The sequence below is a fragment of the Sparus aurata genome, chromosome 9 (genome assembly GCF_900880675.1).
Source record: "Sparus aurata chromosome 9, fSpaAur1.1, whole genome shotgun sequence".
NCBI classification, from domain to species: domain Eukaryota; kingdom Metazoa; phylum Chordata; class Actinopteri; order Spariformes; family Sparidae; genus Sparus; species Sparus aurata.
This window is the reverse complement of record NC_044195.1, coordinates 18877947-18904680: the sequence shown is the minus strand read 5'-3', so window position 1 is coordinate 18904680 and position 26734 is coordinate 18877947. Positions and strand designations below refer to the sequence as shown.

Genomic DNA, 26734 nt, shown 5'->3' with positions numbered 1-26734 from the left:
AACAGCATGGCTCTGAGTATTTCTGCAGTATACTGTATAGTACTTTACAGTATTATGCATTTGTATGCATGAATGCACCAAGTCAGAAATCACACAAGCGTCAAGCAGCTGGAAGCTGATGCACTCTCTGTTACAGTACATCCACAGAAGCCTAGTAGCTAAGTCGAATGAATTAAACATGTTTTACATAGTTGTCTTAGTTACAACAACACTGTGCTATCACAGCACTTTGGTGTTACTAGCTGGAGCTTTTACAGTCAGCTTTGTTTCATTCAAGACCACTTTACCTGAGCACCATTTGTTTTCCATCGTTATTCAATGAAAAATTAAACACTTACATGCTGACACGCTCAAACTACATTAGTTTTAGATTTATGTAACTTTAGTCTAATCTTGGATTCGTCTCCCACATGCATACTGTACACAGCATTCCCCTTTTGATGTGACTGAATTGATGTGACACTTGAATGAGTAGCATGCTGTCACGTGGACCAGCGTGGCAGCATCACAAATAAATTGATGGACAGCTTTGTTAACTTACCAAAAAAGCAGCCAACAAACACATTGCAGCAGATGTAGCCCAAGAGTTTGTAAAAAAAGATACTCACTCAGAGTGAGTCACTTGTTTAAAGCAGTTACAATCAATATTTGCACAAAAATTAGATGATGGTGTAAAAAATATGCGACAATGTGAAATTGGTCGCTCAGAGTGATGAACCTGTAGAATAATCACCTGAATCGGTAGTTCTCCTCGCCTTAAGGTAGCTTTATTTTGTAACTGTTTAACCATCCATCCTACAGCTTTACTCTTTTGGTTCACACTTACTGTTCTCATGGCGTCATTTTCAACAAACAAAATCTACTGAAGCTACAGCTAAATCTAGTAAAAACCTACTGTATAAAAGTTACTCAGGGAGGTCAGACAAGCCTGACAATAAGACTGAAGTCATACTTGCTTTTAGCAATCTGTTCGCGTAGGCATAATGGCTACCTTGCGTATCTTTCATCTGTTTGGATCATTGGTTGTGCACAGCCTCAGAATTTAGGGGTGCACGTCCACAAGGAGCAATAAACACTTTTGTGCATCCAGTTGTACGCAAGTGTTCACCTTTTTTTCTGATGTAATCAAAGCAGTTGACCCGTTTAGAGTTGTCATCAATCCAGGTAACAATTTATGAAAGCCAACAATTGTTTATTGTTAAGTTAAAGTTATAAACTGATGTTTATAATACTTTGTAGATGGCTAATACATACTCCGTAGTAGAGACAATTTGGATTGCCATTATAAAATTGCAAGTGATGTCTATAAATCTTTACGGCTGCTTAGTAAGTAGTTTATAAAACAATCAACATGTTTGTTAAATATGAACTAATATTTGATTAACTTTGAATATTGAAGTCTTCCCAGCAAAGAACTTCAAAAGTAACCACATATTAACAGCAGCCAGAGAGCACACAGATATCCAGATACAGATGGGTGTATTTCTGGATGTACAGTATAGCCAGAAGCATAATGTTACATTTCTGTTCCACTTTCTATGTCTTGTGTGTGTGCTGTATCTGTTTTTTGTTGTATCAGCACTCTAAGGGGCCGGTCTAAGAATAGCCGGGTTTTGCCCTACAGATACAGTTGTGACTTAGCAGCTCTGACTGATTGTGTTATTTGTCCTGCAGGGGAACAGTAAGAAGTTAAAGCTCCTAACAGAGAAATAACCAGGCCCTAAAAAAACCCTGCTACATGTTCAGCCTAGTAGTCTAATAGTGTGTTTATTTAAGGAGAAATTGAAAGTGTTTAGTATTAGAATTTAGTAGATTAGAATACAGTCTAATCTATTTATCTTGTCTTAACAGTAACTGAAAATCAACTAAAGTCAAGATTAAATACTAATTTTCCGGTTCATACTTTTATTTTGGCTGTCCACCTGAAAATGTTCACATGCTGTAATGTTTAGAAAAACATTATTTTTCTCATACTGTCTCTTGCTGCAGCACCTCTATTCACCCTCATGTTTTTCAAGGTAACATTTCATTTGGTCGCCTGTCGCTATAACTTTTGAGACAGTCAGAGAGTGAAGAAGAAAGTCTGCGAATGAGACTAAACATAATGTGAAGAAAACTTTAAAACATTACCTCGTCCAATAACATTTCTGCCAGAGTCACATAGATAGATTTTCATCAGATGAAGACAACAACTCCCATTATCCTACGCTACTTGTATCTTTTGTTTTGTTTTGATTGAGAGATGACCCCTAGAGACAAAAAGGCCTTCTGTGTTTTTAACTTACTTTGAAGTTCATTTTCAAGAATCAAATTGGCTCCTTATTCAAAGTTAGATGCAGCTTGTTGTTTATGTGTTTGCTTCGGGGAAGTTTACTTGGTGTCATGAATTGCTCATTACTGTATTCTCCAACACATGTGCCTGCAGGAGCTCTACACTGTCCATATCCTCTAGTGAATGAAGAAGGAAGATTTTTCTCAGTGATTAGTCCGAGATCATGAATCACTTTATAAATGTACTCTGTCTTTTTTCCCTCCAGAAATGCCAGACAAAGAGAACATAAGCAACAACTCATTCGTTTCAGTCTCCAAACATCAGAATCAGGTAGTTTGCCTGAAACTCGTGAATTATGTATACGCCTTAGAGTTTCCACATGTTATGAGAGCCAGCGAGTGGCTTTGAGGGTGATAAACAACGCTGCCTTATTGGCCTTGTTCCTGTCCAGCGGAGTGTTACCGTAAGTGAACAGTTTGGCAGCGGGTTAAACGAAGGCCATAACTCATCCTGTGCTCCTGTTCTGCCTGACGTAACAGCAATCCTTTACCATTACACACCTCTTGAGAGGAGGATGGAAATGAGCGTGGAATGTGACGTTTGTTTAAAGTTGGTCTAAATATAAGCAAGAAGAGTGGAGTTTTTATCGCCAACCGTATCAGTTCCTGTCCCACCTTTCTCCTGTTGCCGTTTCCTGACTGCCGGGCTGATAACGTGACAGTACACCAGATTTATGGTGCTTTGTTCCTCCACAGAGTTTAGTCTGTTATGTAAAAGAACCAAAACTTGCCTTCTTGTTATGTGACAAACAAACACGGCCATAACCTTAACATATAGAAAGAGTAAAGAGTGAAAACCCAGCTTCTTCGGCTGCTGTGTGGACCAATTTCCTTGTAAATAAATGATGAACTTTAAAGCCTTCACATAAATGCATGAGTTACGCTGCTCTCTAAAGCATGCAGAAAGCATTTTAAATGTCACAGCCCCGCAGCCCACACGCAGCCCCAGCAGGGATAAAACAGAAAAACACACTTCCATGCAGTAATGCACAATATATATGTCCCATTAAAGCAGCCACGTGCATCGTTCAAGACCCTTCTGACGGACTGTTATTTAACTGATAAGCAATATAGAAAGACACAAGGTCAGTTAAAACGGACAGCTAATAAACACATGATGTCAGCTGTGAATCATACAGTAAGCAGTGGGGTGAAACACTCGTTATTTGACTTGTCTGACATGTTGTTTAATGTCATTTATTGCCAATTACCAGACTGTTAGGGTCAATGAGTCTTTGATTTCACCTGATTCCTGTGATGTTGAGTTTTGCATCATTTCGTTGCCATCTGTGATGTATTTTATTTTTTTGTTTCATTTTATTTTGCAGAAGTCATTCATTGAAAGTCCAGCCAAACCCCACCTTAAATGCATTTCTCAGGTAGTAAACTCCATCACCTTCTGTATGTGGGAACCAGTCATTACCTGTTTGTGTAGCAGGTACTCAGCAGGACTTTTATTGTGTTGAGATTTAACTTGAATTACTACTACTGTGAAGGTCCCCTCTGAGAAGATCCTGCGGGCGGGGAAGATTCTCCGTAATGCCATCCTCTCCTGGGCACCTCATATGATCAGAGACAGGAAGTACCATTTGAAGACATACAGGTTGGTTGTTGACTTAATTCTTTAATATCTGTGGAACCTGAGAAATCAACGAGAGGTCACCCTCATTTGAAATGACATCAAGTGAAACAAAACAAAGAAAAGGGACAGCAATAACACGGAAAAACACTTACAAAGCAGTCCAACAACAAGCCAGTAAAAAAAAGGTAGTCGGGTAATTTGATAAACATTAAACTTATGTAATATAACATACAGTTGCACAAAACCCCTAAAGCTTCATGCCAGGTAAGCAATTCCTATTTAAATGAATAGGTATCATCTTTGAATCCACTAGTCTATTATAATTGGATATAATGTGGGGAACATAGTGGAGCATGTAACAACTAAGGAACCTGTTTCCTTTATAAGTTGGTGGAGACCAAAAAAGACCTAAAAGGAGAGTAAATATTGGACTAAGTTCACCAGATGGGCACAAAAACAATTTTAGATAAATGAAAGATAATGGTGCCCCCTCGTCAGCTACATGTAGGTAACACATGCGCTGTATCGACCCTTTAAGGTGACTGTGTCAGTGTGTGTTTTGTGTTATTGCAGTGAAGTGGGTTTTTTTTTAAAATCAGTGCTTGGAGAAGGCTGGATGGAGAAAATAAATTCAGAAAATAAAGGAGTACAACTGCCATTACTTTCAGCAACAAACAATACAGTTCCATTTTGTTATAATGAGACTATAATAGCTTTGTGTATATTTATTTCTTGTAACCTCAATTTGTCAAGGGACTATACAATCATAAGCTCTAGACGGACTAGTTTTGCGTCAGAAACAAACACATGGAACAGTCAGCAACAATTTTTTTTTTTTTTAAAAAGAGAAGAATGTAACATATCACATAACTCGTGTCGTTCCCAGGCAGTGTTGTGTGGGGACAGAGTTGGTCGACTGGCAGATGCAGCAGAGCTCCTGCGTCCACTCTCGTATTCAGGCTGTGGGCATGTGGCAGGTGCTGCTGGAGGAGGGTGTTCTCAACCATGGTGAGACTCCGTGTGATGTCTGTGTCTGCACACGTGTATGTGCGAAGCAGAGATTCTAAATACAAGCCCTGCTGTCCGTGTCGGTTTGTTGTGACCCAGTGGACCAGGAGCTGAGCTTCCAGGACAAGTACCTCTTCTACCGCTTCCTGGATGACGAGCAGGAGGACGCTCCTGTGCCCACCGAGGAGGAGAGGAAGGAGAGCCAAGAGGAGCTGCAGGACACTCTGCTCCTCCTCTCTCAGATTGGACCTGACGCCCACATGAGGATGATCCTGAGAAAACAGTACGGATCCAAAGCAGCAATCTCTGATATTAAACCAAGTGAATCAGTGTGATGTGCTTGTGATTTCATTTACACGTATCCTGTTTTCCAGCCCGGCTGAGAGAACATCAGATGATTTGGAGATCATTTACGAAGAGCTGCTGCATATAAAGGCCTTATCTCACCTCTCCACCACTGTGAGTGCAACAGTAAACCCTGTTTCAGACCCTCAGACTCTTGACGCATTTAAACGCAGAGGAATGTTCAGAGATGGGCAGTATTTCGATGAAATGTACCTATGCTGTGTTTTATTGCTCTGGCACAGGATCAGTCTTTCTTTTCTGCTGTTATTGTACTGTATCATGCTCTGTTGTGTTTGTACTGTTTTGTGTCTTTTTTAAAGATCTTAGAAATGGACTTACTCCACTGCACTTCCAGTATATTTATCCTTCAATTCTAAGATGTGGTTAAGGTCAGATCCCTATCAAGGCCACTAAATGCCTGAAGAATTTGATAATTTCAGTTTGTTTTTATTTTGAAACATTTGGTAAGCAGGTATTTGCTATTTGTGCCCATCTCTGCTGACAGTGAAGGAAAAGATGCAAGCTTGCAGTCTGCACACACAAGCACCTGCACATGTGTACTGAAGTAACCTCGGTACTGGTCATCACATGTTCATACATATTCGGACACATGTTCTGTAATCAGAGCATGAACTTGTGTTGCTGCAGGGAGATTCGCTCCAAACTGAATGTTCTTTTTTATTGACTTAACCTCACATTAAATTTTTGAAAAATCTGTTCTACACCAGCGGGGTATAGATCAGCAGGAATCTTTGCATGGTCGTACTCTGTCTGGCTCCTCCCTGTTACACTACCGAGTAAAAGGATTTTGTGTTAATATTGATCCTCCTGAGTTATGAATCTGTCTCCCCTGCTTGCTCAGGTTAAGAGAGAACTGGCAGGAGTGCTGATCTTTGAGTCCCATGCCAAGGCAGGAACCGTGTGTAAGTAATGTGATAGAATAAAGTGATGTGACCGTGATGATCTTTTCAAAAACACCTGATACAGTGGATGACCTTTTTCAACATAGCTGATGTGAAATAATTCAATACAGAGTTAGAATTAATCCAACAAATCCTAGATTACCTTTGTGTCTTTTCTCTCTCAGTGTTCAATCAGGGGGAGGAGGGCACATCATGGTACATTATTCTGAAGGGCTCAGTCAACGTTGTCATCTATGGAAAAGTAAGTGTCGTTGTTATGTAACTCTGGCTGCAGCATTGATTTATTGGTCAGTAACCGATCAGTACCCTGTGCTGTGCAGGGTGTTGTTTGCACGCTTCACGAAGGAGACGACTTTGGAAAGCTTGCTCTTGTCAACGATGCCCCCCGCGCCGCCTCCATTGTCCTGCGAGAGGACAACTGTCACTTCCTGAGGGTAGATAAGGAGGACTTCAACAGGATTCTTAGGGTGAGTTTCCATCCACCGTCTACTGATGCTTTTACACTAACAGCAAAAAGCGCTGTTGCCCTCTGTTGGCAAAACCTCAGCAACGCAGCCCTAAAATCCACTGAGACGGTACTCCAAGTAATCCCTCTAAATTTGAAATGGTTACACTTTATGACCACCGTTTATGACATGTCATCCTCAGTTAATTGTGAAAGAGCTACCTTATATTCACTTACACAAAAATAGACTCAGACAGAACTACACACAACCAGCCAGTGTTTTGTAAACAAGCTGTTTTATTGTATTGAATTTTCTAGATCTGATCACATGTCTCCATCAGCTCATGCAGCTTCTAGTTCAGACTGTTTATTACCCTACTCTCGGTGTGTGTGTGTGTGTGTGTGTGTGTGTGTGTGTGTATGAAGGACGTGGAGGCCAACACGGTGCGTCTGAAGGAGCATGGTCAGGATGTTCTGGTGTTAGAGAAATGTCTCAGCAGCAGTCGAACCTCCAGCCAGGGAGCCTCGTCCTCCCACTACAAGTAAATGTACCCACAATTCACTGCACACACACGGCAGAGCTTCATTTACAGATAGCAAAAGGTTAAAATGTTGTATGTCTGCACCGAAGAAATGGTTGATATCACACTGTAATGTAGTTGTAAGGAGATAGAATAGGTTTTTTTGTTATATTTTCATCAACAACTATAACTCCCCCATAGACTGTATGTTTACACACAGCTTTTAAAAACAAATATTTTGTTATAGAAGTTATAATTACTGACAAAACTGTACATCAATAAAAACATAAAATGGCCTTTATATGCATCCTAATACATTAGTTACATAAACAATTGAGTTATTAAATGTTTAAATGCTTAAAAAGGGGCCTAAATGCACATTACCATTAAGATTATAACCTCAAATGCAGTTCTAGTCAACTATTCTAAACTGGAAATCAAGATATAATAAACTTTTTAAACAGGTGATTGTGCCGATGACTCTAAGATGTCTTTGCAGTGTTGTCAGTCTATAATTTTCCTTTCAGTAAACAAAATGTTTGTTCCATATAAATGTGCAACAGTCCCAACAGGCTGTGTGAAATGGTCCTTTGGCCGCACAGATGTCGATGGATCATTGTCGGCTTTTTTCTCTTCATGTTGTTTGTTGACAAAAAGAAAAATATAGACTATCACCAGATTTATCCTCGGAAATCCTGAAAGCGCCTGGTGACTACCGGACTTTCAGTGAGCGTGACCAGCTGAGGAAAATGCTTCCTGCAGTCCTGTGCACCGCAGCCGAGCAGTGTTATCTTAACAGAGGCATCTGTCACTGCTGTAATATAGAGAGACACATTAATGGTAATGATGGCTTAGAGCTCAGAGGAGAAAAAGAAGGCCTCGCAAGTTACAATTACTTGTCCGGGGTCGCCCTCTAATCAACTCGGCTCCTCACCCATGAGAGTGTCAAGACCGTGCTCTCCCTCCTGAGAGTGGGAAACACATCGTGGCTCGCGCACCTCCTCCCTCTTGTGATGCTGTTATCATGTAATAAAAACAACCAAGTCTGGATTGTGTTGATTTTCCCACATGGATAATATGCCCTTTTTTTTACTTTTTTTTTTTTTTTACTTCTACTCTCACCCCAGACTCCCCTTAATCTTGAGCTGGCCAAGAACTGTGTGATTGTAAATATGATTGTTATCAAATGAAGCAATCACAGGCGCATGTTCGAGTAACACAAATCAGTGGAGGGCCGTAGTCGTGGCATTAAGCATCAAGAGCCGATGTTCCCTGATTAGTAAAGGGTGTGTTTTATTCCCTGTTACTCCAGATACAAGGTGATGTCGGGCACTCCTGAGAAGATTTTGGAGCACCTCCTCGAAATGATGCGGTTGGATTCTCAGTTCACAGAGTCAGGTACTGCTCGGCATGCATCGGCCATCTATTGCAATCCATCAATGCGATGAATGTTTCATGCGAGGCAGTGTATTTATTCTCTCCTCCTCTGTGCTCTGCTTGCTGCTCTGCTCTGCACTGACCTGTTTGTTCTCAGCTATAATTAGCCACACATCACAGAGCTGATCTAATTACTCTCACTCCTGTGGATACATATGGTTTTCATTTGCCTGCAGAGGTGACAGACACAGGGCCATGTGGCTGTCCGCCTGATGCACGCTCTTTGATCTGCCCTTACACTGGCTGCACAGGTGTTTGACATAAACTCCTGTCCTTTTTTCGTTATCACAGATTCAGCCTTAGAGGACTTTGTGCTCATGCACTGTGTCTTCATCCCAAACAGTCAGCTGTGTCCGGTGCTGATGGCCCAATATCCTTTCAGTGCGATATGTTACCTAATACGGTTAAACGTTCCTTCGCATCCCTCCAAAACTGGCCTGAAAATGGGACTTACTTACCCTGCTCTGCCGTGATTGTTTTATCTTTAACGGCTGTGCACCTACCACGCTCAGGCCTCGCAGGGCTCCGACCAGGAGAAGCTGGACTACACACTGAACAACAAGCGCAGGGTGATCCGCCTGGTGATGCAGTGGGCCGCTGTGCATGGAGATTACCTGCAAGAGGAGGAGGTCGCGGTGGCCTTCCTCGAGGTCAGTCAATAGTTACAGTATAACCACTATTATAATAGTGCAGTAAAATAGTCAGATAAGGTCCTTTACTTTTATCTTAATGTTTTAATGACAGTGTTATGATGCTGTAGATCAACAGCATGTAACAACATGCGTCAGCAGAGGCTAACATAACAACAGCGACGGAATGTAACTAAGTACATTTACTCAAGTACTTTACTTTAGTATGATTTTGAGGTACTTGTAATTTACTTCAATGTTTCTTTTTTCTGCTACTTTATACCTACAATCGTCTACATTTTGGAGGCAAATTTTATACTTCTTACTCCATTACATATATTTGATAACTTTAGTTACTAGTTACTTTGCAGACTGCTGCATCAGAGCAACAGTATCACGTTTTTAAAAAGTTTTTTTGAATATCAATTGGTTCTCTATCGTCTTGAGACTATCTCTCCACTCCGTTACATATTCCATATGTACGGGATATGACCCCCGCTGCTTGTCAGGGCACTTGGATATTTCTTTAAGACACACCGGCTTGCCCGGCCACGGCCCATTGCGTAGCTATAAAGCACCTGCGCCGGCGTGTAATCACTGATTGTTTGATCTCCACTTGTGCGTCAGGGTGCAGTGTCACACAATCTACTTAAAACAAAGAAAGGAAAGTAAGAAAAAGAGGAAAGTAAGGAAGGAGAGGAGACTGTACAGCTGTGTATCCGCTTACCGGAGTAAGTCGGGGCGTCTGTCTCTGGCAGCCTCCCTGGATTGCTGTGCAGAACTCTTTCTGTCCTCTCTCAGCGGAGCCATCATCCTGCCCGGTCGAGCCGGAGGGTCTCAGGCTCCCGGCAGTGGTGGCTGTTGGTTCTTCCCGGCGTATTGCTCGTGGTTCATGAGCTGACGCGCTCGGTGGATAGAGCCGAGTACTGACAGTGTCGGACCAAGGTCCTCTCCCCGACGTATTGCTCGCGGCTCGTGAGCTGACGCGCTCGGTGGGGTTATTACACATCGTGCACCTGGTCTGGGCCAGCCGGAGGTCTTCGGCCCCCGGCCTTGGCGGCGTCCTCTCCCTGGCGTATTGCCCGCGGCTCGCGGGCTGACGCGCTCGGCGGCGAACGTCTCTCCCAGTTCAAGCACTCTCCCTCTCCCCAGCGTATTGCTCGCGGCTCGTGAGCTAACGCGATCGGGGGATACGCGCTGAGTACTGGCAGTGTCCCCTCTCCGGCGTATTGCTCGCGGCTCGTGAGCTGACGCGCTAGTGGGGTAAACACCGCGCACCTGGTCTGGGAGCCGGAGGTCTCTGGCTCCCGGCCTCTGGGCGTCCTCTCCCTGGCGTATTGCCCGCGGCTCGCGGGCTGACGCGCTCGGCGGCGAACGTCTCTCTCCCACTCTCCCCCATCCCCTCGTGAGCGTACGGCCCTCTCAGCGGCAGGCACGAGTACACACACAAAAAAACAAAAAAAAAAACCCCAAATAACTAGCAAGAGAGCTGCGGTGCGGCCGGCTAGCAGATAAACAGGAAGTGGCGAAGCACTTCCGGTTTCGGCCCCTGGCAGTATGGCAGACCAGGAGGGGCATTGCTGTGTGGGCTGCGGGGTGGCCATGCCCCTAGAGGATGGGCATGATAACTGCGTGCTGTGTTTGGGACACGAGCATGCTCTGGTCTCTAAGGAAAATCCTCAGTCGTGCATGGATTGCTTTATCCTGCCTGCACGTACTAGGGAGGCTCGCTGTCGCTTCTTTGCTGCAAAGCGTACAGGCTCCCATGTTTCCGAGGGGCCGAGAAAGAAAATCGGGAGAATGGCGACAGCCTCGGAAGGGAGGAGGGAGTATCCAGGAGCCTGGCAGGCTCCATTGCCCCCTCTTCAGCCTATGGTGGTCCGGCCTCCGCTTAGCTCTTTCCCGCCCCCGGCTTCAGGGTCAGGCAGGGAGGAAGAAGAAGCCGAGGAGGAGGACGTGGATGTGGAAACCGTTTTTTCCTCGGATGACTATGACCTCTCTTGTGCACAGCACACAGTGGGCGAGGTGACAAGAGGGGAGTTGGCCCCCCGGTTTGAGGAGGTGATGAACAGGGCTTCCAGGGTTCTGGGCGTTGCCCTCCCTGAGAACCCTGGGACCGCACCTTCTAGGTTCGAGGAGGGTATGGAGGTGCGCCCTGCATCAACCCAGGTGCCCCTCCTACCTGACTTTAAAGAGCTGCTGTGTCAGCAGTTCCAGTCTCCAGCTGCTACCCACAGGTGGTCTGCGGCATGTCGCCGTTTCTCCAACGTGCATGACAGGGACCAGATCGCTTGTGGGCTACTTCCCGCAGTGGACCGAACCCTCACTCCACTAGTCTCTCCCTCCAGCTCCATCCTCGGCAATGCCACCTGCCCTAGCAAGAACTGCAGGGTTATGGATAGTCTGCTCGCTAAGCTACACAAGGCTATGGCAGTGCAGACTCGGTTGGCCAATACTGGGGCCATTTTGTCACTCTACCTCCGCGACTTGTCTCATCAAGTTCAGGCGGACACAAGTGTAGGCGAGGAGCTGCGGATGGCCTCCTCATGCCTCTCCTCAGTGATAACGGAGCAGGCTGAGGCAGCAGGCTGTGCCTTGGCTTCTTTCTGGGTGGCCAGGCGCCACTTGTGGCTGTCTCAGTCCCAGCTTCAGCAGGGGGATAGAGACTGCCTGCTTAAGGTGCCAGTGGAACCCACTGCAATGTTTGGGCCCCACGCTACTGCCTTGATACAGCAGGCTCAGGAGAGCCGTCGCTGTGCGAAGGAGGTCTCAGGTGGCCTGGCCAGGCGTGCCACGGGCCCTGGGAGGCCAAGACTGTCTCGGCCTCAGCCGGCACCAGAAGCCTCAACATGGGGTCGAGGGGACCTTAGACTCCAGTTGGAGGCTTCCCGGCAGCGCGGGTACCGCCGACAGGGCAGAGGGAGAGGACCACCTGCTAGGGCTCAGAGTTCCTCTAGGCGCCCCCCGCCCTCCTGACAGCCAACGGGCCCCGGCCGGGGGCCCGGTGGCTGTCGGGGGGGCGGCCTGGTCGGCCCTGGGGGCAGACCTGTGGGTGGTCTCAACCATGACCCGCGGATACCGTATCCAGTTTCTACGCCGGCCACCAGTAACAAGGACACCCACCTTTACAACAGTGGGCGATCCTCAACAGAGAGCAGTCTTGCAGGCGGAGCTGTCCACCCTCCTGGAGAAGGAGGCTATAAGGAAGGTGCCCGCTGGAGATCACCAGGCCGGGTTCTTCTCCCGCTATTTTCTGGCTCCGAAGAGAGACGGGGGGCTCCGCCCAATTCTAGACCTCAGGGGGCTCAACAGGTATCTCCGGCCCCTGCGATGCCGGTTCCTGACAGTCCCCAGGGTGAGGCAGGCAGTCACTGCAGGAGACTGGTTCGCCACCATAGACCTCAAAGATGCGTATTTCCAGATACCCATCTGGAGGGGCCACTGGCGGTTCCTGCGGTTCGGATTTGCAGACAGGGTGTACGAGTTCCAGGTGCTGCCATTCGGCATTTCTCTAGCACCACGGACCTTCACTCGCTGTATGGATGCGACCCTCTCCCCCCTGAGGCAGGGAGGGGTCAGGATCCTAAACTACCTCGACGACTGGCTGGTCTGTGCAGGCTCGGAGGAGCAGTGTCACCACCACGTAGCCCGGCTGTTGAACCACGTTCAGGGCCTAGGTCTGCGCCTGAACTACAAGAAGAGCAGGCTCGAGCCTTCCCAGGTGACCACCTTCCTGGGCATGGTCCTGGACTCGAGGAGTGCGACGGTTGCTCTGACCCTCGAGAGGCGGCGGGCTTTCAGGACTTGCCTCGCCCTCTTCCAGCTGCAGGCTCTGGTCAACTGGGGACTCTGCCTTCGCCTCATGGGCCTCATGGCAGCCATGGTGCAGGTGGTCCCCCTTGCCCTCCTACACATGCGGCCCGTGCAGAGATGTCTGCTGGGCTTGGGGCTGTGCCCTCAGAGATCCCACAAGACCAAAGTGGTGGTCTCTCGGAGGCTTCACCGGGCCCTCCAGTGGTGGAAGGTCCCAGCAAACATCAAGCTGGGCCGAGCCCTGGGTCCAGTGATCTATCGCCAGCTGGTGTACACGGACGCATCCTCCTCAGGGTGGGGCGCCGTACACGAAGGCTGTGGTGTCAACGGGGTCTGGATCGGCCGGTGGCTGTGCCAGCACATAAACCTCCTAGAGCTGAGGGCGGTTCTCCTCGCTCTGCGTCTCTTCCTGCCAAGGCTAAGGGGTCACCACGTCATCATCCGCACCGACAGCACAGTGACGGCCGCTTACATCAACAGACAGGGGGGCCTTGGCTCCCCTGCCCTGTGCAAGCTCGCAACCATCCTGTGGCAGTGGGCTCACCCACACTTCCTCTCGCTCAGAGCCGTGCCCGTGCCAGGGGCACTGAACTCCGCGGCGGACATCATGTCGAGGGGAGGGCCCCAGCCGGGGGAGTGGAGACTCCACCCTCAGGTGGTCTCCGAGATATGGCGCCGCCTAGGCAGGGCAGAGGTCGACCTGTTTGCGTCCAGGGAGTCGGCACATTGCCCGCTCTTTTTCTCCCTGAGGAACGACGATCCCCCCATGGGTTGGGACGCTCTGGCGCACCCGTGGCCCCGGGTCCTGCTCTACGCCTTTCCCCCCTTCACTCTTCTCCAGCCTCTTCTCCGAAGAGTTCTGGTGGAGCGCGTGCGGCTTATAATGGTGGCTCCTCTGTGGCCCCATATGCTGTGGTTCTCAGCGATTCCACCCCTGCTAGACGGGTTGCCATGGGAGCTCCCGCACCGGAGGGACCTGCTCTCCCAGGCGAACGGAGCCCTGTTCCACCCCTTTCCAGAGGGGCTCAGGCTGGTGGCCTGGCCCCTGAGAGGGACAGGCTCCTGGCCTTAGGGTTGCCGGAGCCCGTGGTGGCAACAATCCAGCATGCCCGGGCTCCTTCCACGAGGGCTGCCTATTCATATCGTTGGCAGGTGTTTACCACCTGGTGTGTGTCTCACCAGGTGGACCCATATTGTGCCTCGGCTCAGGAGATCCTGCGGTTCCTGCAGTCCCAGCTTGAGGCACAGAAGGCCGCCGTAACACTGCGAGGGTTGGTGGCAGCAATCAAGGCAGTGCGCATCGGGGAAGTTGCACTGAGTACGGAGGACTGCGTGCTCATTTCCCGGTTTCTTCGAGGGGCCCAGCGACTCACGGTGCGTACCGACGGCCCTGCAGTTCCCCCCTGGGATTTGGATATCGTCCTTGGAGCCCTTCAGCGTCCCCCCTTCGAACCTCTAGGGGGTGCTGACCTCAAATGGCTTTCCATGAAAACCGCCCTTCTGCTCGCCGTCACCTCGGCCAGAAGGGTGAGTGAACTCCATGCCCTGTCGGTGCATGGTGACTGCTGTCGGTTTTCCCCAGACGGCTCGAGTGTGGTTCTCCGCCCCAACCCTGCCTTCCTGCCTAAGGTCCTGACTGAGTTCCACCTGGCTCAGTCCGTCGAGCTCCAGTCTCTCTCCTCGCCCAGCGCAGGCGAGGAGGTTGAGCAGAGCCAGTCCACACTATGCCCGGTCAGGGCCCTGACAGTGTACATTCGTCGTACCCAGGCGGTCCGGAAGTCCGACCAGCTTTTTGTGTGTTACGACCATGGGCGTTTGGGCAGGCCTTTGTCAAAATCCAGGCTGTCGCACTGGGTTGTGGACACGATCCGCCAGGCCTATGCACTGTCAGGTGCGCCTGTTCCACCAGGGGTCCGGGCACACTACACTCGGGGCGTGGCAGCCTCATGGGCCTTGTGGCGGGGGGTTCCCTTGCTTCCATATGCTCCACCGCCACGTGGTCGTCCCAGTCAACCTTTACCAGGTTCTACCGGGTGAATGTGGCCGCCAGCCCCTCCTTTGGGGAGTGTGTGCTGGGCGTGGCCCGATGGAAGGCATTTTTGTCTCCCCCTCAGCCTTGCGTCTTGCGGGCTGATTGAGCGGTTGCTCCGTGAACAGGCTGGCTCCTGCGTCTTGCGGGGCCCTTGCCTGTCCCCCTTGGGTCAGTCTTGCGGCTTGCGGGCTCCCCCGGCAGCCCTTCCCTCCCAGGGCCGGCCCTAGCGACTTGCAGGGCCTGCTCCGGGGAGTTGTATATAGTGTACATTTGTAAATAGTTCGTTTGTTGCACATGGGATTGTGGGTTGCACCGTCTCCTCACGGGGTGTCTTAAAGATCTACCCCGTACATATGGAATATGTAACGGAGTGGAGAGATAGTCTCAAGACGATAGAGAACGTATGGTTACGTTGTAACCTTGGTTCTCTGAGTGAAGAGACTATCTCTCCAGCCCCTAGGCCGCTCGGAGACACGTTTCGCTCAAACTATCAGTGATTACACGCCGGCGCAGGTGCTTTATAGCTACGCAATGGGGCGTGGCCGGGCAAGCCGGTGTGTCTTAAAGAAATATCCAAGTGCCCTGACAAGCAGCGGGGGTCATATCCCGTACATATGGAATATGTAACGGAGTGGAGAGATAGTCTCTTCACTCAGAGAACCAAGGTTACAACGTAACCATACGATTTAAAAAAAACTGATTCTGTTATTAAGAAAAATGCTGAATATTGGATCGACCCATAGTTGACAACATATGCATGCATGTATGCATAATTTGTACTTTTGATACTTAAGCACCTTTGATATTAGATAATTTAGGTATTTTAGTGCCATTCATACGGTTGACTTTAGCTTTTAACAAAGTAATACTTTAACACGATATATAGACCTTTTACTCAAGTATGACTTTGCATAAGATACATTTTAGTAACACCAGTGATGAAGGAAGTACTCAGATCAGTTATAAGGTTGTAAATGTAAAATTACATTTATCTGCAGAATAGCCCATTTCAGAATCGTATATGTTTACCAATTAATTCTAAAAAGTAATAAATGAATTTTCATCACTTTAATTAGTTTATTTATTTATCGTATTTACAAAAACAGTCGTAGGCAAAATAAACACGACGGAAATTAAATTTTGTGGTAGGTACTGATCAACCAAGTATAATTTTTTTATATATTGGTTACACAAGCAACTTCAGCTTGAAGCTCCTTAGCTACCCTCACTATTGCTGTCTTTATAATTTACCACTTCTCAGTGATTTCGGCAAAGGTAGGAAGTTCACGAAATCACACTTATCCCCCCGCCCCAGCTGCATTCTTGAATCATAATGTTTCTGAACCTTCTGTCTATTCAGAGCTTGTTGTGTGTTTCAGGAGTTTCTCATTGCGGTTTCTAATGACGCCAAAGCAATTCCAGCTCTCAGGGATCAACTCACGAAACTGGAGAAAATTGTAAAGCGAAAGTAAGTCAGGGTTTTTGATATGTGTTTATCATGTGATAGTCATCACGATCCTCCTGTGTGTGTTTGTATCTTTAGATTAATTGTTTGTTTTTTGGGTTTTAGCACTGAAGATGCTAGAGTCTCACAGAAAAAGGTACACGTCTTTTTGCTTTAAATTAAAGTTTATGTGTAGATTTTGTTGAGCTGAGTGAAAAATGATCTTCTGCTTTGTCACAGCACAAAATCCTACTGCGGCAGTTCAGTATGGGAGATGAGAAGCTTCAGAAACGTCAGCCAATCAAGAGTAGTGATGAAAGTGAGTGATGTCACGTTCACACATGTTTCAATGAGTAATGTTACAAAGTTTGTTAAAGGCTCATATAGTGTTGCCACACAGTGCTTACAAAATTGAGTGTATTTTATAAGGGAGTCTGGGGACAATTTACTATGATGCCATTATATAGACTGACCTCTCAGCACCTCTGACTGTGACTGACCTGTGGTCTGATTGATCGGATCTCAAATGGGTCCTCCATGCATCTTGGGGATTTTCACACCTGTTCTTAGAGATGTCCACTTGTGATTGGATCACTCAGAACACATGTTGATGTGTTCCATGGAAATTGAGAGCAGATAGTTCAGTCAGATATGAATAAATACAAATAGAAAGCCACAACTTTCCTGTGGTTTTGCTTCTAGCATCCTGGGGCAGCGGGTGAAACGCTGCCATTCTCATTTTGTCTAAAGAGACATAATTTAGTTAATTTGTCAATTTGAATTGAACTGATGTAACATTTATAAGAATGCTTATGGATTATCTTCCATTCTTCAATTCACCTCTCTGATCAGTCTGAATGAAGATACGGTGCTTAATACATCAGTGACTGATAGATTTTGTTTTATGCTTTAAGTTTAGCTGCTACCTGCTACTGCCATCATGTAAAACCACAAAACCATTTCCCTTTCTATCTAAGCAAAAGGAAATGAGTCAGTAGTTGCTCTTCACCTCGGGGCATTTTATCAGCTCCGCCTGAACATTATCAAGCACAGAAATCTTTAAGCCAGTGAATCCTAACCATATTTTCTTGTGATGCCTTAAAATTAAGCAACGTATGTTGTTTCTTTTGGATTTTTTTTTTCTTTTCTGTGTTGCAAATTGCCCCATGACCGCTCCAATTCACAGTGACCTGCTTTCTTTCTAACTTTCCAATATACCACTCCTTTATCCCTTCCTGCTGACAATCCCATATTTGCTCTGATTCATACCTGCAGTCCTATTCAAAGTCTACTGCTGCGACCACACCTACACAACGATCCGTGCACCCGTGGCCGCCTCAGTCAGGGAGGTCATCGGTGCCGTGGCCGACAAGCTGGGGTCAGCGGAGGACCTGCTCCTGGTCAACCTCAGTTCGGCAGGAGGTGAGAGCGGTGGCAGCTACGTGTTAATCAAATGATTGGAGACAGCACATGGGAGAGTCCGAGCAGAGTGTTATATTCATTAATCCCCTGACTTAGTGAGACATTAGCTGTCTTTTTCGGTGTGTTTGCTGACTGTGAAAAACTGCTACAGTAGGTGTGACAAATGGTCTTTGAAACAGCTTGACATTCAGCACAAGATGGTGTTGGTGGCGGCTTCCATACTGTAGTGATGTTCCATTGTGTCTAATGCAGCTCTTACTCGCCCACACTTGACCCGCCCTTGACTTATCAAATACAGAGCTGTAGCTTCTGTGTTGCTTGGAGTGGATTATCACAGAGCTAATATGGGCTGCTGTATTCTCAGCCATTGAGCTTTGGTGTTGTGAGGAACATTCTATGCTGCCACTAGCTATGGCTGCAAATGACAATAATTTAATCATCAATCAATCTTTCAATTATAATCTAGATTAAGCGATTAAACTTTTTCCCAAAGTCCAAGATGATGAAGATGATCAATTTACTCATAAAGTAACCAATAAAAAAAATCCTGTTGAATAAGCTGGATTCAGAGAATCACAAACCAGTTAATTTATTATCAAAATAGTTAATATAATAGTTGAAAACTAACCATGTCAAATAATAATGGACACTTTTTTTGCACAAATATTATTTTATTACTTTTTCAAAGATACTAAGCCAGCAGCTCTGTGTCTCACTGTATCTGTTAAAAGTTGCTTTGAGCTACACGCTAATGCTAACCACTCCCAATGACTGTGCTAACAAGCTTATGTTCGAAGCTATTACATTCAGCATGTTCATTATGTTCAGCATCCCTGTGGAGGCTGGGGATATCGAACCTGAATGGACGATATTCAAAGCTTCCATTGTTGAAGCTGCAGCTGTGTCCTGTGGTCATAGGGTCTTAGGTGCCTCAAGGGGCGGCAACCCTCAGACACCGTGGTGGACACCGGTGGTCAGGGAAGCCGTCCGACTGAAGAAGGAGTCCTTCAGGGACATGTTGTCCCGGGGGACTCCTGAGGCAGTCTTGGGGTACCGACGGGCCCGAAGGGCGGCAGCCGCAGCTGTGGCAGAGGCAAAGCAGCGGGTGTGGGAGGAGTTCGGCGAGGCCATGGAGAAGGACTTTCGGGCGGCGCCAGGGCGCTTCTGGAAAACTGTCCGCCACCTCAGGAACCATCCAAGCTGTGTACAGCGGGGATGGGACCTTGCTGACTTCGACTGAGGAGGTTATAGGGCGGTGGAAGGAGTACTTTGGTGACCTCCTGAATCCCACTCAGCCACCCTCTGTAATGGAGACAGAGCTGGAGGATGATGGGGTATCGTCGCCGATTTCCCTGGGTGGAGTCACTGTGGTAGTCAAACAACTCTACAGTGGCAAAGCCCCAGGGATCGATGAGATACCACCAGAAATGCTGAAGGCTCTGGGTGTTGAGGGGCTGTCTTGGTTGACACACCTCTTCAACATTGCGTGGGGGTCGGGGTCGGTGCCGAAGGAGTGGCAAACAGGTGTGGTGGTCCCACTCTTTAAGAAAGGGGACCAGAGGGTGTGTGCCAATTACAGAGGTATCACACTACTCAGCCTGCCTGGGAAAGTCTACTCCAAGGTGCTGGAAAGGAGGGTCCGGCCAATTGTCGAACCTCAGATTGAAGAGGAACAATGCGGATTCCGTCCTGGTTGTGGAACAACGGACCAGCTCTTTACTCTGGCAGGGGTCTTGGAGGGGGCCTGGGAGTACAAGTCCAGTCCCAGTCCACATGTGTTTTGTGGATCTGGAGAAGGCGTACGACCGGGTCCCCCGAGATGTTCTGTGGGAGGTGCTGCGGGAGTATGGGGTGAGGGGGTCCCTGCTCAGGGCCATCCAATCCCTATATTCTCAAAGCAAGAACTGTGTGCGTATACTCGGAAGTAAGTCGGACTTGTTCCAAGTGGGTGTTGTCCACCGCCAAGGCTGTGCCTTGTCCCCAATCCTGTTTGTGATTTACATGGACAGGATTTCGAGGCGCAGTCGTGGTATGGAGGGGTTACAGGTCGGTGACCTTAAGATCGCATCACTGCTTTTTGCGGATGATGTGGTCTTGATGGCATCATCGGCTGTAGATCTACAACGCTCAGTGGATCAGTTTGCAGCTGAGTGTGAAGCGGCAGGGATGAGGATCAGCACCTCTAAATCTGAGGCCATGGTTCTCAGTAGGAAACCGGTGGATTGCCTACTCCAGGTGGGGATCCTTGCCCCAAGTGAAGGAGTTCAAGTACCTCGGGGTTTTGTTCACGAGTGAGGGGATGATGGGGCGTGAGATTGACAGGAGAGTCGGAGCAGCGGGTGCGGTGTTGCATGTGCTTCACCGCACGGTTGTGACGAAAAGGGAGCTGAGCCGAAAGGCAAAGCTCTCGATCTACCGGTCAATCTTCGTCCCCACCCTCACCTATGGTCATGAGCGATGGGTCATGACCGAAAGAATGAGATCGCGGGTACAAGCGGCCGAAATGGGTTTTCTTCGCAGGGTGGCTGGGGTCTCCCTTAGAGATAGGGTAAGAAGCTCAGCCATCCGGGAGGGACTCGGAGTAGAGCCGCTGCTCCTCTGCGTGGAAAGGAGCCAGTTGAGGTGGTTCGGGGATCTGATGAGGACGCCACCAGGGCGCCTTCCTAGGGAGGTGTTCCTGGCACGTCCAACTGGGAGGAGACCTAGGGGTAGACCCAGGACCAGGTGGAGGGATTATATCTCTTCTCTGGCCTGGGTGCGCCTGGGGATTCCCCAGTCAGAGTTAGCCAATGTGGCCGGGGAAAGGGATGTCTGGGACTCGCTACTGAAGCTGCTGCCCCCGCAACCCGATTCTGGATAAGGGGTTGACAATGGATGGATGTTCATTATCTTATTTTAGCATGCTATCATTCGGCACATGAAGTTGCTGCTCATGGGAATGTTTTGTGAGTTTTTTTTACAAGTGGTGGTGCGAGATAACAATGTAAAATGGGTCGCAAAGTTATTAATTTCAATTTATCCTTGTTGGCGGACCATCGTGGTAATTTATCATGTTGTCGTTTAGACGTCTCACTAAAACAATAGAAGTGTCAAACTAATGCTCAGGGCATCAACAGGGTCTATAGGAGACATCATCTGGGAAGCATGAGTTTCTTTACAACATGCAGTAATCCAACAGTTATATATAGATATTTCAATGTTCACGTTTCATGTGATAAGTGTGTGATTTTGTGTTTCTGCAGTATTATAGAACGATATAACATTACTTTAAATTGATGGTATGCAATATTATCTATAAAAAGACAATTACAAGTTCAACATTTTTTTAACCCTTGTGTGTTATGCTGTTGTTCTACAGACAAAGTCATCTTCAAGCCCAACGATGTTTCAGTTTTCTCCACACTCAGTATAAACGGACGACTGTTTGCCTGCCGGAGGGATCAGTTGGATTCGTTGGTGGGTTAATTTCTCCCATAAAAGAGGGTTCACTTAACTCTATGTGTAGCTGTATGTCTCGGAAATCTGTTGCTATAAAAACACTTTTTTTCACATTCTTTCTATAAAATTGTCTTCCATGCTTTTAGGATCCAGCTACCTTTTAAACAACATTGTGAATGTGCAGATTATTTTATATCTGTGTATGTGAATCTTTTTATATATATGTAAATATGCATGTAAAGTGCAAAAGGGATAGTGTAATGAATTGTGGCTAACATTCATGTCACAAGAAGATGCATGACTCTTAGCATAATTTTTTTTAATTGTTATACACGCATTCCCGAAACGTTGGCTGACATGATTATCTTATAAAAGAAAGGCTGTTTGTTTTTTTTTGTTTTCTAGACCCCTTTACCCGAACAGGAGGGTCCTGCTACAGGGCTGTTGGCCAGCTTTGAGTTAATGAGCTCCAAGGACGTGGCTTTCCACATGACTTCCTACGACTGGGAGCTTTTTCACTGTGTCCATGAGGTATGACTGTAAGACCAGGAGCCATTTAGCAGAACTGATTCTTAATATCTTATTATTCAATAAGACACCTGCTTTGATGTCATACCCTTAATTAAAGTTACCATGTTTTTTGTTTACATTAAGTTGATCAACTATCCTGTATACAAGAAGTTCAGATGTGTTTGTCTTTGGTTTCCAACAGCTTGAACTTATCTACCACACATTTGGGAGGCAAAACATGAAGAAAACCACGGTGAACCTGGACCTGTTCCTAAGGAGGTTTAATGAGATTCAGTTTTGGGTGATCACAGAGGTGTGTCTGTGTTCTCAGCTCAGCAAGAGGGTGCAGCTTCTCAAGAAGTTCATCAAGATTGCCGCCCAGTAAGTGGATGTTTTTTTTTCTTCTTTTCAAGCTTTCAGTTTCCTTTATTCACAGCTCTAACTTACCTTTTCATGTTTCTGTCATAGCTGTAAGGAGTACAGGAATCTGAACGCCTTCTTTGCTGTCATTATGGGACTAAGTAACCCAGCAGTGTGCAGGTTGAATCAGACCTGGGAGGTGGGTACCTGTCTGCATACATAATATTCTTCTCCTGACAGCAGGTTAACTTTTTGTGTTGTCCGTTTTTCCGCAGAAACTTCCCAGCAAGTTCAAGAAGTTTTACGTGGAATTTGAGAACATGATGGTAAGTTGAACAGGGACTCTTGCGCCGTCAGCTGTGAGTATGCGTGGGTTTGGCAGCATCACCCCAGCCAGGACAGTGATGGATCTGATTAACACAGCGACGGTAAATCTCAGAACAGTGTGATTGTTTCCACAGGACCCGTCCAGGAACCACCGGGCATACCGGCTGACAGTCGCCAAGCTGGAGGCTCCGATTATTCCCTTCATGCCGCTGCTGATCAAAGGTCAAAGTCGTTCATGTGATAACATCATGTTGACCTGTACATCAAAGTTGTTCTACTGCTGAATTTCTCCTTCAACATCTTTAACCTCTGAAACAATTCATCTTCCCTTTTTCTCTCACTTGTCTTACCTTGTTTTTCTTCCAGACATGACATTTACACATGAGGGAAACAAGACGTGTGTCGACAATTTGGTCAATTTTGAGAAAATGGTGAGGCTCTGAAGGTCAAATAGTTGGTTTAAATCTTTGTTTAGCCCAACAGCTTATTGCAGTGTCATAAAAAAACACCCAAAAATCATACTTGAGTATAAGTGTATCTAAATTATCGCTATATTTACTGTTGGCCGATTATGTATCAAATATTCAGTGTTGTCCCACTTATTGGAATCAATGGTTCTTTTATCAGATTTCCAATTAAATAAATACATTCATAAATGTGCTTCTTTAGCCCTAATGATGCAATCTGCAAAGTTACTAGTAACGAGAGTTATTGAATAACTGTGGTGGAGTAAAAGTAACATTTTTGCCTCCAAAATGTAGTAAAGTGGAAGTATAAAGTAGCAGCAAATGGCCTGTATTGTACTTCAAGTGAAATTCCAGTATTTTTTAACGTGGGTCCTTTATTTACATGTTTTGGTGTGTGAATGACTGTAACTTACCAAAAGTTTAGAAATCCGTCCAGTAGATTACCTCAACTGGCAGCTGCAATGACTGAAGTGTAATCCTTTGGAGCAACTGCGGCTGTCAAAGTTACATCCACTAAAAGTGCTTTTTTCTGCCACTGACAGACTGAGGTTGTTATTCTAAGTGTATGGCAACATTAAGGAAACAATTCCTATTAAGAAAGGCCTTAGTTGATTAAAGAAAAAAGGAGTCTCGCCCTAAAATTATTCAGCTATGACTTCTAAACTAAACTAAATTCTTGCTGGCAGATCCTACAGCTAAACTCTAAACTCCTCTCTCTGACTTACATTCCCACTGTTGTCTTCACGCAACAACTCACCTCTTGCAAGATTTCACAGGTAGGCTTCTTTTTCAATGAGACTTCTGTTTCTGTAAACAAAACAAAAAAAGTCTGTCTCGGTAGGAATATTTTCTGTAATGTTGGTAGACCTCAGCACTTTTAGTGGATGCTAATTTAACAGTCAGTGTTGACCCAAAGGATTACATCGCAGCCAGCTGACGAGATCTACTGGACCGATTCTTGGTAAGTATGAATCATTTATGCACCAAAACATGTAAATATAGGTTCCAGGTTTAATAATGCCATAATTAGGTGCAGTACTTGAGTAAATGTACTTAGTTCCATTCCATCACTGGCTAATTGTGTATGTGTGTTGCTGATTGTAGCTCTTTGTCTTTCAGCGGATGATCGCAAACACAGTGAAGATAGTGAGATACTGTCGGAGCCAACCATTCAGTAAGTGCATTCATCATACAAGTTCGACAACAAATAATACTTTAATGCATTATGTATAATAGTTTTCTCTGTTGATGTTGTAGGAGAATCATTTAACTACAATCTTTACTCGTTATTCCAACTTAATCAGGTCCAGATTCACCCGTGGCCAGCAAGAACCACCCAGAGGTTCGGACTTATGTGCGTCAGCTCCACGTGATCGACAACCAAAGGACCCTAACTCAGCTCTCTCACAGACTTGAGCCCCGCAGGTCTTGAAACCACTCAGGGAAGGAAGATGTTACACTCTGATGCTGCGTCACAACATGACATGTGCTTGTGTTGGGATGAATTCACTCCAACACAGGCAATCACATGGAGGACCTAACGACGAGTCAAATAATGAGATATTGTTTCAGACGCCGTCGCCTGACTTGTTAAGCCTTTTATTACAGTAATTTGTAGTATTTTAACAACAGTAATTGTTGCTGGGTGAAGTACCTCTCATATCACTGTGCTGCAGATATCGCCTCCATCATCTTCAAGTCAAACAAGAGCGACAGCAGAAGAAATTATATCTTTTGGGGATCTCATTCATCAGATTAACATTTCAGATGTAAACACTATGTGACGCGGACGCTTAAGAATGCAAAGTCTCTTTATTCCTGATATTCAGCTGTTTCGTATCTTTTGTATCAAACAATATTTATACATATTTAAGTTTGTGAGAATCTTAAGTGTTGTAAACTGTATACAAATATTTATTTTGACCTCAGCATGCAGACAATTATTAAGATTGTTTGACTTTTTATTCACGTGAGCACATTTCTCTTTACAGGTCTGAGATACAGTAAATGTCTGAAAAACTCTTGTGTGCATTCAGTATTAAATATTTTAGATGTATGTGTGTGATGTATGTTATTGTTCACCAATACAGTATTTGTAATCATGGTATGTTCATCTGAGAGGTGAGAAGGACAGGAGCAATAGAAGGAGACAAAAACCTCCAACCGCAGTCAGTATTACTCACGATTGAGTTAGTGATCCAGTGATTTATGGGATTTTAGGGGGATTTAATCTTTTTTGTCAGCCCATTTTCTAACTTCCAGGAACATATGGGATAATTTGTATTGTTGACTTAGTCAAAGTACCTTCTGTGACTATGAAACAGAAGGTCACATTATACAGAAGAACATATATGAAACTAAACTAGCATTGTATTAGAAATAAAAAAAGTAAAATTACTTACATGAGGGCAGAACAGTTCAGGGTTATATTTACATATTGTACTATTACATTACTACTGATGTGTAAACAGCTCATGGACATGGTTAAGAAGCACATTATAATTACGACCTAATGCAATCTATTACATTTTGGCCTCCGGCAAAAGAAACAGGAGTATCTGCTGCGTTCCTCCAGACTACAGAGCAGCTCCTTTCTTCAGGCTTAGGCTCGTATTATTATTATTATTATTATTATTATTATTATTATTATTATTATTATTATTATTATTATTATTATTATTATCATTATCATTATTATTGAATTACTGTGTATGTCACTTGGGGTAATACAAACATACATGTCATTATACAACCCTGTATTGCATATTGACGGTTACATTCAGCTTGAATCTTAAATGATAATGTTCATTTTTGATCGACACTTTCAGAGAGGTATTTACGATATTATAGAATGACTACACAGCAATAAACATATCGGTTAATCAACACCTGACAGTGTAAAAAAACCCTGCTGAACATTATGATCTTAAATGTATATTTTGTTGCACATCTGTTTCATGGGGTTGAATCAAACTGTATTGTTGTATCTAATAAAATGGCCAAGCAGTGAGTTTTGTACATTAAGTCTTAAGCTACAAAATATGAATTCACGGTCGGAAAGTACAAATCTTACCTCTGAGTGTAAGTGTACAGCAGAATAATGTCTCAAAATCACACTTGAGTACAGTACAGTATTTTAGCGAATGTAATTGATTACTTTCCACATCTGTACGGGTCAACTGAGCGAGATGTATTTGCGCATCACTTAAAACAGACGAAGATGTGGGCAAAAAGTGTTTTATACAGTGTATGAAATGGAATTAAACAAACTGTGAGTGGACAAGAGAATATTTGTCAAAAGAATAAAAGCTACAGTGTTGTTTCAGTGATACTGTGCCGGGGGGACGTGCGGAGGACAGAATAGGCCAGCAGAACCTCCAGATAGGACCACTGGGCCTGTCCCTGTTTTCTCCAGCAGGGGGCGCTGTTGTTATCAGGATGCAGCCCGTCTGAGAGCAGCGCAGTCCGGCTCGCTGCTCTCTGCTGCTGCGGGAAGAAGTTGTGCAACCAGTAAAACAGCCGCGGAGTGAGTGGAGAAATCCTCAAACGTCACATGAGATTTCCCGGAACTCTGACTTCTCTAGAAATCTTGCTTTCCTTATTTTCTGTTATCTGCTACCTGTGACCGACGACGAGCTGCTCTTAAGCCCCAAACTTCAAATTGAACGCTGGTATGTAGCTGCGCGTGTGTGTGGCGGTA

The 26734-nt window shown here is 45.8% G+C and overlaps 2 protein-coding genes across 6 annotated transcripts in view; both read left to right on the top strand.

The window, feature by feature from the left end:
• rapgef4a (Rap guanine nucleotide exchange factor 4a) overlaps positions 1-26044 on the top strand; it is a 51927-nt gene extending 25883 nt beyond the window's left edge. For 3 of the 4 annotated variants that reach the window (XM_030428954.1, XM_030428958.1, XM_030428956.1), the window contains 26 exons: positions 2538-2602; positions 3660-3710; positions 3828-3934; positions 4800-4921; positions 5021-5204; positions 5296-5380; positions 6129-6189; positions 6354-6430; positions 6510-6656; positions 7061-7176; positions 8468-8553; positions 8884-8962; positions 9092-9242; positions 16446-16534; positions 16637-16667; positions 16751-16829; positions 17786-17932; positions 21291-21388; positions 21776-21901; positions 22083-22261; positions 22349-22439; positions 22516-22566; positions 22702-22789; positions 22934-22998; positions 24154-24208; positions 24339-26044. In XM_030428954.1, coding sequence (XP_030284814.1) covers positions 2538-2602; positions 3660-3710; positions 3828-3934; positions 4800-4921; positions 5021-5204; positions 5296-5380; positions 6129-6189; positions 6354-6430; positions 6510-6656; positions 7061-7176; positions 8468-8553; positions 8884-8962; positions 9092-9242; positions 16446-16534; positions 16637-16667; positions 16751-16829; positions 17786-17932; positions 21291-21388; positions 21776-21901; positions 22083-22261; positions 22349-22439; positions 22516-22566; positions 22702-22789; positions 22934-22998; positions 24154-24208; positions 24339-24466 — 2558 coding nt within the window. In that variant the 3' untranslated portion in view covers positions 24467-26044. The remainder of the gene's footprint in view (positions 1-2537; positions 2603-3659; positions 3711-3827; positions 3935-4799; positions 4922-5020; positions 5205-5295; positions 5381-6128; positions 6190-6353; positions 6431-6509; positions 6657-7060; positions 7177-8467; positions 8554-8883; positions 8963-9091; positions 9243-16445; positions 16535-16636; positions 16668-16750; positions 16830-17785; positions 17933-21290; positions 21389-21775; positions 21902-22082; positions 22262-22348; positions 22440-22515; positions 22567-22701; positions 22790-22933; positions 22999-24153; positions 24209-24338) is intronic. The other variant, XM_030428955.1, reaches the window with a different exon arrangement.
• Positions 26045-26515: 471 nt separating this feature from the next.
• map3k20a (mitogen-activated protein kinase kinase kinase 20a) overlaps positions 26516-26734 on the top strand; it is a 31712-nt gene continuing 31493 nt past the window's right edge. For both annotated transcript variants that reach the window (XM_030429413.1, XM_030429414.1), the window contains exon 1: positions 26516-26705. The gene's annotated coding sequence lies outside the window, so the exon portion shown is untranslated. The remainder of the gene's footprint in view (positions 26706-26734) is intronic.